The following is a 12,600-nucleotide window of genomic DNA, read 5'->3' on the forward strand; positions in this document are numbered from 1 at the left end:
AAGCCAAGTGGAAATAACAGGAGTCTTCCAGGGAAGTGGAGGCCCCTGTTTGGGATCTTGAATGTGAAAAACAAGGTTCCCCCAGGAGCCTGGTATTGGACTGATATAAAGACTTCTGGTCAACTGGAGTCTAACCAGAATAGGAGCACAACACCAGCAAAGTGGAAGCATAGCGTAAGGGGGACTGGAACAAGTCACGTGTCCATGACAAGCCCATAAACTGTCCTAGCTGGAGACTAGCAAATGGCCAGAAGCAAGTGGTTCATTCCACAATAACACAGCAAGATGCTGGGGAACTCTGATGGTCCAATCCTGGGATTAAAAGGTAGACAAGATAAATGTAAGCTGTCACAATAAGGAATACTGGGAATGGAACAGCGGCTGAAGCCCTGGATGACTGCCTCCGGCAAGATGTGACAAAAGGACGGTAAGACAGAACCTGGCTTCTAAACCAGACAAGAGCAAAACTAAACAAAAGGTCAAGCAAAGAACTCATCAGATTCATCCCCACAAGAAAGGACGCCAAAATGGTTTGGAGAAAAGATGCAGTAAGTTGCCGCAGTTGATTGTCCAGACAAGCTAAATGTAACTCAGTAGGACAACAGTAGGTAAGGGAGCCATTGAAGGGATGGAAGCCCCAGCAATTTCTGAACTCACAACCCCTGGTCTAGCCCCTGAGCTATGATCAGGCCGTAGTAGGTCACTAAGGTCTTCATATAGAAAAGCCTGTGATGACAAGGTACAGGAAAGCTACCCAGGATAGCCTGGATGGACAGGAGGTGTCAAGAACTGATGGCTCTCTTCTAACAGGCGGCCAAATGAATATAGCATTGTTGAGTAAGAACAGTGAAGAAGTGCACTTTCACTAATTCTTGTGGTTTCTCTCCTCTGTTGAGCCTTGTTCAAACATGGCTCCAAGTGTCAGATCAGGAGTATCTGAAGGTTGGAAGTTAGACAATCATTCATATTCCACACTAGGACTCTATGCCAACTCAGGCATAGATTAGTATGGTCCTTAAGGTCTCTCAGAATGTTACATTGGCACAGTTCACTGTAAAAGAACCTAAAAAAGGGACATATAGGGTCTTCTGTGAGGGGCAGCTTGGGATTGCTCTTGTTAGGGCGGGAGTCATTTGGGCGATAGGGCTACCGGCAGGTTGACAACAGGGATTGTATAGGATCCTCCTGTGGTACGTCTGGCACCAGTGTTTTTTCCTGCCCTACCTTCAACAATTGGTAACAGTGTTCTTTATTTACCATTTTGGCTTGATTATTACAGCAGTTATAGATTTTGCACCGCTGTAACACTTGCAGTGGATGACATTGTCTAACTTCCTTCCTACCTATGTTTCCAATTTTAGGTTTTTAATTGACATAATTAAATGTTAAGTTTTAATATTGCATCAGTGCATGGATGTATAAATTGATCTCTGTTGAATAGTATACCCTGCTGGGATACTCCAGGTGGGTGTATACAGCTCATGATATTGGTTGTTTTATTACATCCTTAAACAGTCACCAAGTTAAAATTAATCAGCTCAAATGGCTGCAGAACAAACAGTCAATACTTTCTGGTTAAGACTGGCTTCCGACTTAGTCAAAAATATATTATTCACATAATTTGCTAACATTTGAACTATACAATTTCTACACACTGTCACAGTTTTAAGGACTCTTACTTTGGTGCAGAGAAAGTAAACAATCCCAGGTTCGCTTGACCTCTAGCATCAGTTTTATGTGGCTGAGGAACAGGACTCATCTATAAAATATAAATCAGGAGATAAGAGAACATTATAAAGAGGTGACGTGTCATCGATACATGCAGCAATAACTAAACTGATTTTTTGAGTAGTTTTTATTAAATAATATTTGACAAAGATTTCTTCACACAATGATCTACTTGTAATAAAAAGCCCTGGTGTTGAAAATATATAGGTCTGGACAAGTTATTCTAGTGAGGCTCTGTTAGGCATGCATGTCCAGTAGAGTAAATACAATACAGCTGTCCACTGTATTCTCAGTGGACAAAAGCAGGGAAATCATTTAGGCTGGACATAGGCTTGTTTCTCCGCGAGAAAGCAAAGCAATAGCAGCAGTATCTATAATTGTAAAAAGTAGGCATCCTGGTACACACTCCAAACCGTGAGGGAAAAACAAATAGACAAGCACCTAACCACTCTGCAGTACTCCAGTGGTGAAAGGAGAAGACTGCACATTGGTAAATTGCTAAGCATGTTTGTTTTTATCAATGAGTATATTGACCTTCTCATCCTTCTAGTATTACAAAATAGCAAAAACAAATTCACTGGTCTAGTGACCCCTACTATGGTCTTCATACAAGTAATATCTAATGCAAGTGTAATACCTTTAGAACATTGTCCTTTATCACTGATATCTTCAAGTTTGGCTCTGGAGATGGATTTCCCCATTTATCAAATAGCTGTATAAGTAGAGGTGTCTGAAACTTTTTTCCAGAGATCACTGTAAGAGACTAATGTATTAAATTATGTTAGATAAAATAAACAATGTTATTATTCTTTTTATAGCACAATTAATTCTCTGGTGTGTTACATTCACAGATTTACATACTGTACACAAAATATACAAAACAAATGATGACAGTGGCCAAAATGCACAGTGGGCTAGAGAGCCCTGCCGCAAGGGCTTACAATCTATGGAGGAAAAAGGGATAAAGATAGAAGGTGAGGATAGAGACTGCTCAGATGGTGGTGTGTTGGCAGTAGCATTATTGGGGGTTGTAGTCCTTCCTGAATAGGTGAGTCTTCAGAGCCTGCTTGAAGCTTGTGATTGTAGGGGATAATCTAATGTGTCTGGCTAAGGAGTTCCAGAGTATGGGAGATGCACAGGAGAAATCTTGGAGCCGGCTGTGTGTAGAACAGATGAGAGCAGAGTGGAGTAGGAGGTCTTGGGAGGATTGGAGGTTACGTGTGGGCAGGTAGCGGGAGATTAAGTCAGAGATAAATGGAGGGGACAGGCTATGGATGGCTTTGTATGTGAGCGTTAGCATTTTGAACTCTATTCGCTGGGCAACAGGTAACCAGTGAAGTGATTGGCAGAGGGAAGCGTCGATGAAGAACAGGGGAGAGGTGTATTAAGCGAGCAGCAGAGTTTAAGGTGGACTGGAGGGGGCAAGAGTATTCGCTGAGAGGCCATGGAGAAGGGCGTTACAGTAGTCTAAGCGGGTGATAATGAGGGCATGGACTAGCGTCTTAGTAGTTTCTGGGGTGAGGAAGGAGCGGATTCGATGGATGTTCTTGAGTTGAAGGCGGCAGGAGGTGTTGAGGGTTTGGATATTCGCATGGAAGGATAGGTCAGAGTCCAAGGTTATCCCAAGGCAACGGACCCATGGAACTGGGGTAACTGTGGTTCCATTAACTGTGATAGATGGGTCAGGTAGAGGGGCCATGCAAGGTAGGGCAAAGATGATAAACTCAATATGGAGAAAACAGAGTGTAAGAAAGCAGGAGGAGAGAAAGGAGGCTACAGCTACTAGACACTCTGGACAACAGTGAGGTAATGTCTGGTCCAGAGAGACATATTTGAGTGTCGTCAGCATAGTAATGGTACTGAAAACCATGAGATTCGATCAGCTGGCCAAGGCAGAGGGTGTAGATGGAGAACAGGAGGAGTCCTAGGATGGAGCCTTGGGGGACACCTACAGAAAGAGGGCGAGGTGAGGAAGTGGAATGTGAGTGGGAGACGCTGAATGTGTGGTTGGCATGGTATGAGGAGATCCAGGAAGGGGATAGGTCTGTGATGCCAGGGGATGAGAGAGTTTCTAACAAGAATGAATGCTCGACTGTTGAATATCAAAGGCAGAGGAGAGGTCAAGGAAGAGGAGGAGGTCAGAGTAGTGATGCTTGGCTTTGGCAGTTAGTAGGTCGTTTGTGACTTTGGTTAAAGCGGCCTCTGTAGAGTGATGGGGTCTGAAGTCTGACTGTAGTCTCTCATAGAGAAAGTTGGACGAGTGGTAGGAGAATAGTTCAGAGTGGACGTGTTGTTCAAGCAATTTAGAGGTGTATGGGAGCAGTGAGAAGTTACCTATTTGTCCAAAAAAAGAAGAGACATTGCATCAATTTAAAGTGTGTCTCTATGTGGCTGCTGAAGAGAAGCTGAGTACAAAGCTCTATCAGGCAGCCTCGCAGAGATGAATGTAGTGGCAACATTCCTGCAGATTCATTCACAGAGGGGCTCAGGGGACCCACGTTCTCATGACCATGGGGAGACCATCATCTCAGTAGTTGGACCCCACTAACAAAAAGTTTCTCACTTCTTCTATGGAAGGTTGTGCAAAGTTGTCAACTAAAGACCATAAATCATATATAATGTAAAGAATTTGATTCATTTTCAACAATTTCTAAATGTAAAACTAGAGAATATAAAAACGTGCAAATTCTGGCTAAACATGTAAAGTAGCTGACCTCATTCCACTCTCCGAGACCAATGTTGGATGGTGACCCAGCAATGAGTCTCAGTCTCAAATAAGTTGAAAAACTTCTCCATGCAAAACATAACTCTTTGTCCTCTAGAGGGCCCGCAAAAAAGCATATCCCTTTAATGATCATAGACTGAGTGTTTTCCTGAAAGCAGAGAAAAACAAACAAACCCTCTTGTTATTTTCATTGAGACTTTTCTTCACTATAAAAATGTAAAATCAGTACATTTAATCGAAACGTTTTTAATATACAACAGACAAAATGTTCACCACATCAGTAGGAATGCAAACTGAGAAAATGTTTATATGGCCTTCAATGTAAAGATGTAGCAAACTTTAACATTCAAGTTAACAACAGGGCCATTCAGAAACCACTGAGGCAATTTACATACAAAAGGTATGTGTGGAATAGCATTTCTAAAGGCTATGCAAGGATGTACTTCGTTAAAAATTACTTTTCCCAATGATAGAGCCCCTTTAAGCTAATTTCAGATTTCCGGTGGCAAAGACCGATGCACTTATCCATCTTAGGCTGAGTTCACACTAGCGTCGGTGTCTGACAGCTAGTGTCCGATGCTAATGTCCGCACAAGATTTTAGCATCGGACATTAGCTGTGTCCATTTACAAATATGCATTATTTTAAATAGGACATCAAGCAGTGTCCTTTACTGTCCGTGTGAGTCCTTAAGTGTCTGTTTACAAAGATGTCGGATTTTTCAAGTAGACAGTTAAATCCTACATGTAGGACTTTTTTGTGCATTTGAAAAAATGGATTCTTGACGAACGACAAGTTAACATTGAAGTCTATGGGCAATGGACTTATAACAGACATTAACTGATAGCCATCAGTTACTGTTTGTTATTTTGTGTCCGTTTTTCTTTTCTGAGCATGCCCAGAAAACAGAAGAAGAAAAAAAAAAAACAGGCAGTATAACTCTTCACATCCCCCCCCCCCCAAAAAAAAAAAAACCCAAGACACTGACAGTAACTGACGCTAACTGATGCTAGTGTGCCTGTTTTTTAAATTGATCCATTAAATGGATCAGTTGAAAAAACGGACACATTAACATTTAGTTAGTGTCGATAAATGTCTATTATGATAGGTGTCTGTTTTTTTTTTTTAACGGATATCTTTATAATGGAATTCAATGGTAGTGTGAACTCTGCCTAAGTGTTCTATACATTTAGGCTTAGTTCACACGTAAATAACGTGTGGCTTATTTTGGTATTGGAAAAAACCGCTTCCTAATTAGGAAGCATTTTTTTTACCTTGGCACACTTTTTGTGGAGCGTTTTTTTGGGAAAAAACGCTTCCAGGCAGTTTTCCCATCCTTTAAAAGAACAGGCGTCGCTTTTTTTTACCGCGTTTTTTTTTTTGTAAAAAAAAACAAAAAAAAAAACGTGACGCTTTTTTTGCAAAACAAACAAAAAAAAAAAAAAAAAAAAAACACGCGGTAAAAAACACTTCCCATTCACTTCTATTGCTTTCTTCAGGCGGAAAACGCCTGAAGAAAGGTCATGTCGCTTCTTTTTCTCTGCTAGCAGAAAAAAAACACTAGCAGTCTACATAGACTAACATTGTATGGAGGAGGATTATGACATGGATTCCGCTGTCAAAATCCTACTCCATGTCCCCGTGTGAACTAGCCCTTACTGTGCATATTATTTGATCTACATTTACAGTGGATTTTTAGAAACAATAATAAATAGTCTTTCTAGGTAAAGGAGGTGTCTATCTCCAATGAGGTTCCTCATAACGTCCTGTTTATCAAACATTAAAAACTGCCCACCAGTTTGTGGAAGAATATAGAAAAGAGTAGAAGAGACAGCAGGTAAAGTTGCTGAAAAACCCCTTTAAATGTCACAAGAATTACAGATGCAGACAGAGCCCCTTCCATCTGCATACACTGAAGTAAAAACTACGATGGGCATTTTCATTGGCCATGCTTGTTTACTGTTCAGGCGGAAGAGAAAATCCTCCAATACGTAACATTAAGTAAACTGCTTGATTTTGCAAACCTTAGAAAATAATGACTACTAGTAAATCATAGAGAAAAAAAATCTACAAAATTATCTTGGTACATGATCTTTACAAAAACATACCTGAAAAGTCTTATGTATTTTTTCTTTTTCAAGGTTTTTTCCAGAAACACCCAAGTATTCAAGACATGAAGGTGTCAAAGTTTCTATTTGATTTCCAAACTGGTCAGTTAATACCAATTCTGAAAATAGAAAGTGCAAAAACTAGTGATAATATAGCAGAAATGGATTCATAAATCAAGAAAAAGCTACTGAATATTGATGACTAAACATTTCAAGAGGTCCTGTACTATCAAATAACATCACAGAACAGAGTAGGGCTACTCTAACTAACCAAGAGACTTTCTGATCCAAGGGAGTTGTATAAAAAAAAAAAAAAAATCTGTGTGCAAAAGAGTCTCTGCCAGCCACATGTGCACGGTGCATGTGTCTGTAAACAGCAATCATCTATTCAAACTGTAGTACTGGGTAGGAAATAATAATAGGAGACCATCAGCTCAAGCCTAACAGAATTTATTTTTACAGTATAGGATAACATGTCATGTTTTAGGTAAAAAAACATTCTGTCTAATATTCCAAAAGGTCACTCACCAATTTCACTCTTTAGTTCTTCACCAAGGCGGACAACATTGTCTCCTTTTAACTTACATTTCAGACATTTTGCTTCATCAGGAATAGGTCTGAAAACATTCATAAAAAAAAAATATATCACTACTCAAAAAAGTGTTACTAAAACACTGTAAACTAGGATCTCTCCAAAGTTTTTGTCAGAGACCACAGCTAAGCTGGTGAAGAGACATCAGACTCTCTTATTGTTAACATTCATGCCAAAAGAGGGACATATGATGTATATGTAACAGACATGCAACATAGTCTTACAGAGAAGTCATAATAGTAGTGAATACAGTACATCACACTGTCACTAGTGTATATAACAGAGCCTGATGAAGTGAGAAGGACGTTTTCAATACACTCTTGCACACTTGTAACAATATGGTTCTATCCTGATTTGCCCAAACCAAAGATGTCTTACTATACAGTATGTACTGATCGATACTCTGTACTTTTCTCATTTCGTACACTGTATTGCATTGTGTGTTTAAAAAAAAAAAAAAAAAAAAAAGTTAAACAAAATCACTTCGCCCTTTCCACAAAATGCAAATTGTTCCTTCTTTAAATTAAATGATAAATAAATTTCAAAAATTTTGTACAGTTAGGAGGGCAAAAAAAGGATTAAAGAGATTTCGCAATTGTATAAAAATGTGCAGTAGGGGCCTGCAAATGAGTTAAAAGAACAAAATAACTTAACCCCCGATACACTGTTGCTGCCATTTTGATGGTGTTCATGTCCCACTACACTTCCTGCTTAATCAAATAATAGTTGAGACAGGTCGCTGCTGCAGATAATCCCGACGCGTGCACCAAGATGTACATTGTATATACTTGCACGTAACTAAATACGCGCTCTAAAAGATGTCAAATTCTAGACAAAGTGTTGGATGGGACTAAGATTACCCGATTTGGGGCAACTAAGCCAAGTAACATAAGGACATATCATTGTTTTGTGGCCCCCAACCTTTTTTCCACCAGGGACCAGTTTCAGCAAGACAATTTTTCTATGGCCCGGTGGGGGCAAGAAGGGGTGTGGTTGGCGGTGGGGTTAAGCATGGGGGTGTAGAAAAGCACCTCCGGTATCTGCATTACCGACGACCGGAAGTAGCGCATGCATTCCACAGTGGAACACATGGCAGAGAGATGCATAGAGAGCTGCGACAGTGGTATGATTAAGACATCAAAGGATGTCAAGGGGATACTATGGAGGCAGGAAGTAAGTGTAAACAGAAGAAGAAGTTGCCCAAAATTTGGTAGGCGAGTGCGGGGTGGAGCCAAGACCCGCTACATGTCCTGCATAGTACTAGATTCCCGGACATACAGTGGGTCACGGATCAACGCCGCACTTTGCTCACCTTATCCCGACCAAGCTGCTGACTCCTCGCAACCGGTACGCGGATCGGTGCAACATGCCCCGTGGCCCGGTACTGGTCTGCGGACCGGCGGTTGGGGACCCCTGGTTTAGAGCCCCAAACCTGGTTATGGGGTTCTCTTTAGCTTATGAACTGTATAAATATTTTTTTACAACAAAATATATGGTGAAAACAGCAGAACATACTTCACAGTGAATGCAGTCTCCAGAGAAACATTATCATCACGAAAAGTCACTTGGCAATACTGAATGTTAGTAACTAAAGTAGGCACTTTAACATTAGGCAACATTCCATTTAGCAGCTTCTCCCTGGGAACTTCTGGGGTCCAATTAACCTGTTGGGAGGAAGTAAGATACAAATATTAATAATATACATTTTCCAGTTTAAAGCAGAACCAGAATGTCCTTGAATCATCATAAAAAATTAAGAAAAACAGAATTTAAAAGAACAAACTTGAAACCTTTCCTAATATAGAAATTGTTAATTGATATGTATACTCTCCCAGCAACAAGATTACGTTCAAAGTTGAACGTTGATCTGGTCATAAACCATCCTAAAAGGTTTGTAAAAAAAAATATATATATATCTTTAGCCCACAAAACATACAATAATACATTTGCAAGATTAAAAATAAAAGAATTAACAATAACAAAATTTTAGGATTCTGCACACACACGCACGACCATCTTTCTACTTATAGCCGTGAACTAGTAGATTCCCCACTGAGAATATCCTAGAGGTGGGGCCCATACCCATCAAGCATTTATTGCACATCCCATGGATATGCCGTACACGTCCCAAATGAAAACAGAGAGTTTCTGATGGAAAAGTTCCACCAGTCAAAAAAGACATTTTTGGCCACTTTACTGTCACCATGAAATTTTTTTTTTAAAAAAATCCAGTTACGGCACTCTAACTGCGGTAATGATGAACCACAGGAACATCAGAGGTCACAATGCGTAAGTAACAAAGCACATGTAACACCAACCTGAAAGCGGCCTGAGTTATCACATAAATTAGGCTTAGAGATTTATAATTATCAATTGAGGGATGGAAAATTCTGTTAATCGCAAAGACCTTTCACCACCTCCAGCAAATCCAGTTCTTAGTGCCACTCCATTGATTTCAGCACACTAGAGACTCCTGAGCCATACATCTTGGTGTCTTATATGCTGCATAAAGAGGTTGTTCAGGCTACTTTTTTTTTTTTTTTTTTTTTAAATTAGGCCTGGGGAAGTGAAAAAGACAAAACAAAACAAACCTATCCCCAATGCTCCTGTGCCTCCTATCATGGTCCGGTCCTGCTGCTCCGTTGTTTCCTTGTGGCAGAAGTCTTCACCAGACAACTCCTTTAAGATCAGTACTGTCGGGAGGGCAGTGGACGTGTGATTCTGAGCTCTCAGGGGCCATTCACACGGATGAAAATGGTGAGGAATTTGGCGTGGAATTTGCTAGCAGAAAAAGGAACCCATTGAAGTCAACGGGAGGCTTTTTTTTCAGCGCTGAAATTTCACTCCAAATTCCTCACCATTTTCCTCTGTGTGAATGGACCCTCACACCATTCACCTTATTGTCCTGAAACACACCCCTTTGCCTGCTCCTGCCTAACACTACAGAGCATAAACAGCATAAGAGACACCAAAACTAACAGCATTTATAGCGGGAGAATAGTGGTGTAAAGAAAAAATAAAATAAAAAATCAACTGTGCTGGCATCAGTGGAGCAAAATCTATTAAAAAATGCAAAGAGATGGTCTTGGCCGAGGTGGTGAAAGGTTCACTTTAACTGTGAATGTAGTCATGTGAGGTATATATATATATATACGCTTTCTTACAGTTTTTTTGGAAAGCACATCTAATTTGCATAATTGGTCAATCTTTGTGGAACTTTTTCTTAAGATTCATTGGTTGTATATTTTAGTTATGAAAAGGATTAGCCATGATTTTTCTTTTTTATTTATGGCCTATTGTTACATTAATTTCAGATCCTTATAGTGTGAGCTTTTGTATGGGCAGATATATATGCAGACACACAAAAAGTAGTTACTCAACTCAACAACAGCAAAATAAAACAAATCAGTTCTAAGAAAAAAGAAAAACTACTAACCTTGATCTTATCAGCAATTTCTGAAGTAATGAGGATTTCTCTTTCCCCCTCATCAAAAATTTGAAAGATAAGATTCTGAATGAGATCTCCCGCCATCCACTGGATCTCTTCATCATTTTTAATGTGAATAGCTTTTTCACCCTCCACTATGTATATCTTGAGATTAGCAATGTTGGTGCTTGGTTGCAGTTTTATTGATTTTTCCACAGGTTTAACATCCTTGCAGCCCTATAATCATAGGAGAATATAGTACAAATTTAAAAATAATCATATTAGTGTAAAACTACTTTTGAAGGGTGTAGGCTTGTAAGATGTAGGGGTTCACTACAACAAGAATCAGAAATGTGCAAGCCTTATAGGGGTTATTTACTTTTTAATATTGATGATCTAATACCTAGTGGAAGACTATTTCACGATTTCACTTCACAGACTATGTGATGTCCATTAGAGATGAGCGAGTACTGTTCGGATCAGCACGCTCCATAGAAATGAATGGATGCACCTGGTACTTCCGCTTTGACGGCAGCCAGCCGCTTAACCCCCCGCGTTCCGGCTACGTCCATTCATTTCTATGCGAGCGTGCTGTTCGGATCGGCTGATCCGAACAGTACTCGCTCATCTCTAATGTCCATTGGTCATGTTCATTGGTCTCATGGCCTGTTTGCAGCTCAGTTCCATTTAAGTTAATGGGACTGAGCTGCAATATCAGATGTGCAATATAACACTGTGATCTTTTCAAACAGCTAATCTGCGCAATTGCAGGTTATTGGATCAATGCTGATCTTCAATTGATGATCTATAAGCACAAAAAAAGCCCTTTAAAGTGGCCCTAGAAAGTCAACTCAATATTAGTATACTTACCTGTATTTCAAATTTTGCTTTCAATGACTGCATTTTCTTTATATTTTGAATTTTAATAGGAGGACCAGTTAAAATGCCACTGCCGGTAGCACTGCAATCCAACCGGTAGACAGGAAGATTTGGAGCTCCAGTAAACTATGGTGAAAAGATAAATACAAATAAAATAAATTAGGCATTGCAGCCAGTAAAATGTGTGCAACAAGTAGAACATAAACAATTAGACATGTATAACTGAACTGTAGGCTTATTTAGATGTCACTTAGTGGAGGTAGTATATACTGCTTCTTTAAAAATGATGGAACATATAGTATATACATAAAAGGAACTTGCCACATAGAATATGCAGTCCTGTCTGAAAGCCTCATGCTGTAGAGCAGGAAAAGCTGAGCTGAGTGACGTTTTTTTTTTTAGACTTTCAGCTCCACCACATATTATTGCATACTGGTCAGGTTGTTTAAAAAGAACAAATGTAAAGGATGAGGTGGCATTACTGCATGCATACAAACTATGCTATGGGAGGTCAGGGGTAAATTCCATATACTTCACTGGTCGTGCTCACAGCAAGTAAAAAAGTCCATATACAGTCCAGAAAATAGAAAAAGCTGGGCACTCACTGTTGGAAGAGTATAAAAATATTTCAAACCTTTATTTCAAACATCCATGTAAAATACAATACGGGAGGAGGCACGCCTGGGAGAGGAGAGCGACAGCCGTTTTCGTGCTAGTAGCACTTTTTCAAGCTCAACTCTTCCAAGCGTGCCTCCTCCCGTATTGTATTTTACATGGATGTTTGAAATAAAGGTTTGAGGTATTTCTATACTCTTCCAATGGTGAGTGCCCAGGAGATGGAAGATGTCATAGCAGCAAGTTCAGGGGCTACTTACAATTAGAGATAGAGTCTGCAGAGGGGAACTTTGTTAACATTATTAACATTTTAGACCTTGTGATTTTGGCTTAAGTTATGTGCATGGGTCAGCAAAATTTATGTTTAATTGTATAAATGTTAAAGCAACATTTAACATGAAGTAAATGTTTCTGGGCAAGATGCCTCTGTTGAAATAACAGTCTATTATGATTTTTAATCCAACTAAAAATGTATCCTGGCTTTCTGTACTCTTGAATCCCTAAGTGCTCATTTTGGTATCCCCCGT

The 12,600-nt window shown here is 39.7% G+C and overlaps 1 protein-coding gene across 1 annotated transcript in view; it reads right to left on the reverse strand.

The window, feature by feature from the left end:
- The window catches only part of SMCHD1 (structural maintenance of chromosomes flexible hinge domain containing 1), a 100,728-nt gene that overhangs the window by 30,992 nt on the left and 57,136 nt on the right, over positions 1-12,600 (reverse strand). Inside the window, exons 24-31 of the mRNA XM_075270624.1 lie at positions 11,450-11,584; positions 10,589-10,816; positions 8,668-8,816; positions 7,089-7,177; positions 6,561-6,679; positions 4,443-4,601; positions 2,366-2,491; positions 1,680-1,759 (exon numbers count right to left, since the gene is read on the reverse strand). Of these exons, the coding sequence (XP_075126725.1) occupies positions 1,680-1,759; positions 2,366-2,491; positions 4,443-4,601; positions 6,561-6,679; positions 7,089-7,177; positions 8,668-8,816; positions 10,589-10,816; positions 11,450-11,584 (1,085 nt within the window). The remainder of the gene's footprint in view (positions 1-1,679; positions 1,760-2,365; positions 2,492-4,442; positions 4,602-6,560; positions 6,680-7,088; positions 7,178-8,667; positions 8,817-10,588; positions 10,817-11,449; positions 11,585-12,600) is intronic.

The sequence above is a fragment of the Leptodactylus fuscus genome, chromosome 4 (assembly GCF_031893055.1).
Source record: "Leptodactylus fuscus isolate aLepFus1 chromosome 4, aLepFus1.hap2, whole genome shotgun sequence".
NCBI lineage: Eukaryota > Metazoa > Chordata > Amphibia > Anura > Leptodactylidae > Leptodactylus > Leptodactylus fuscus.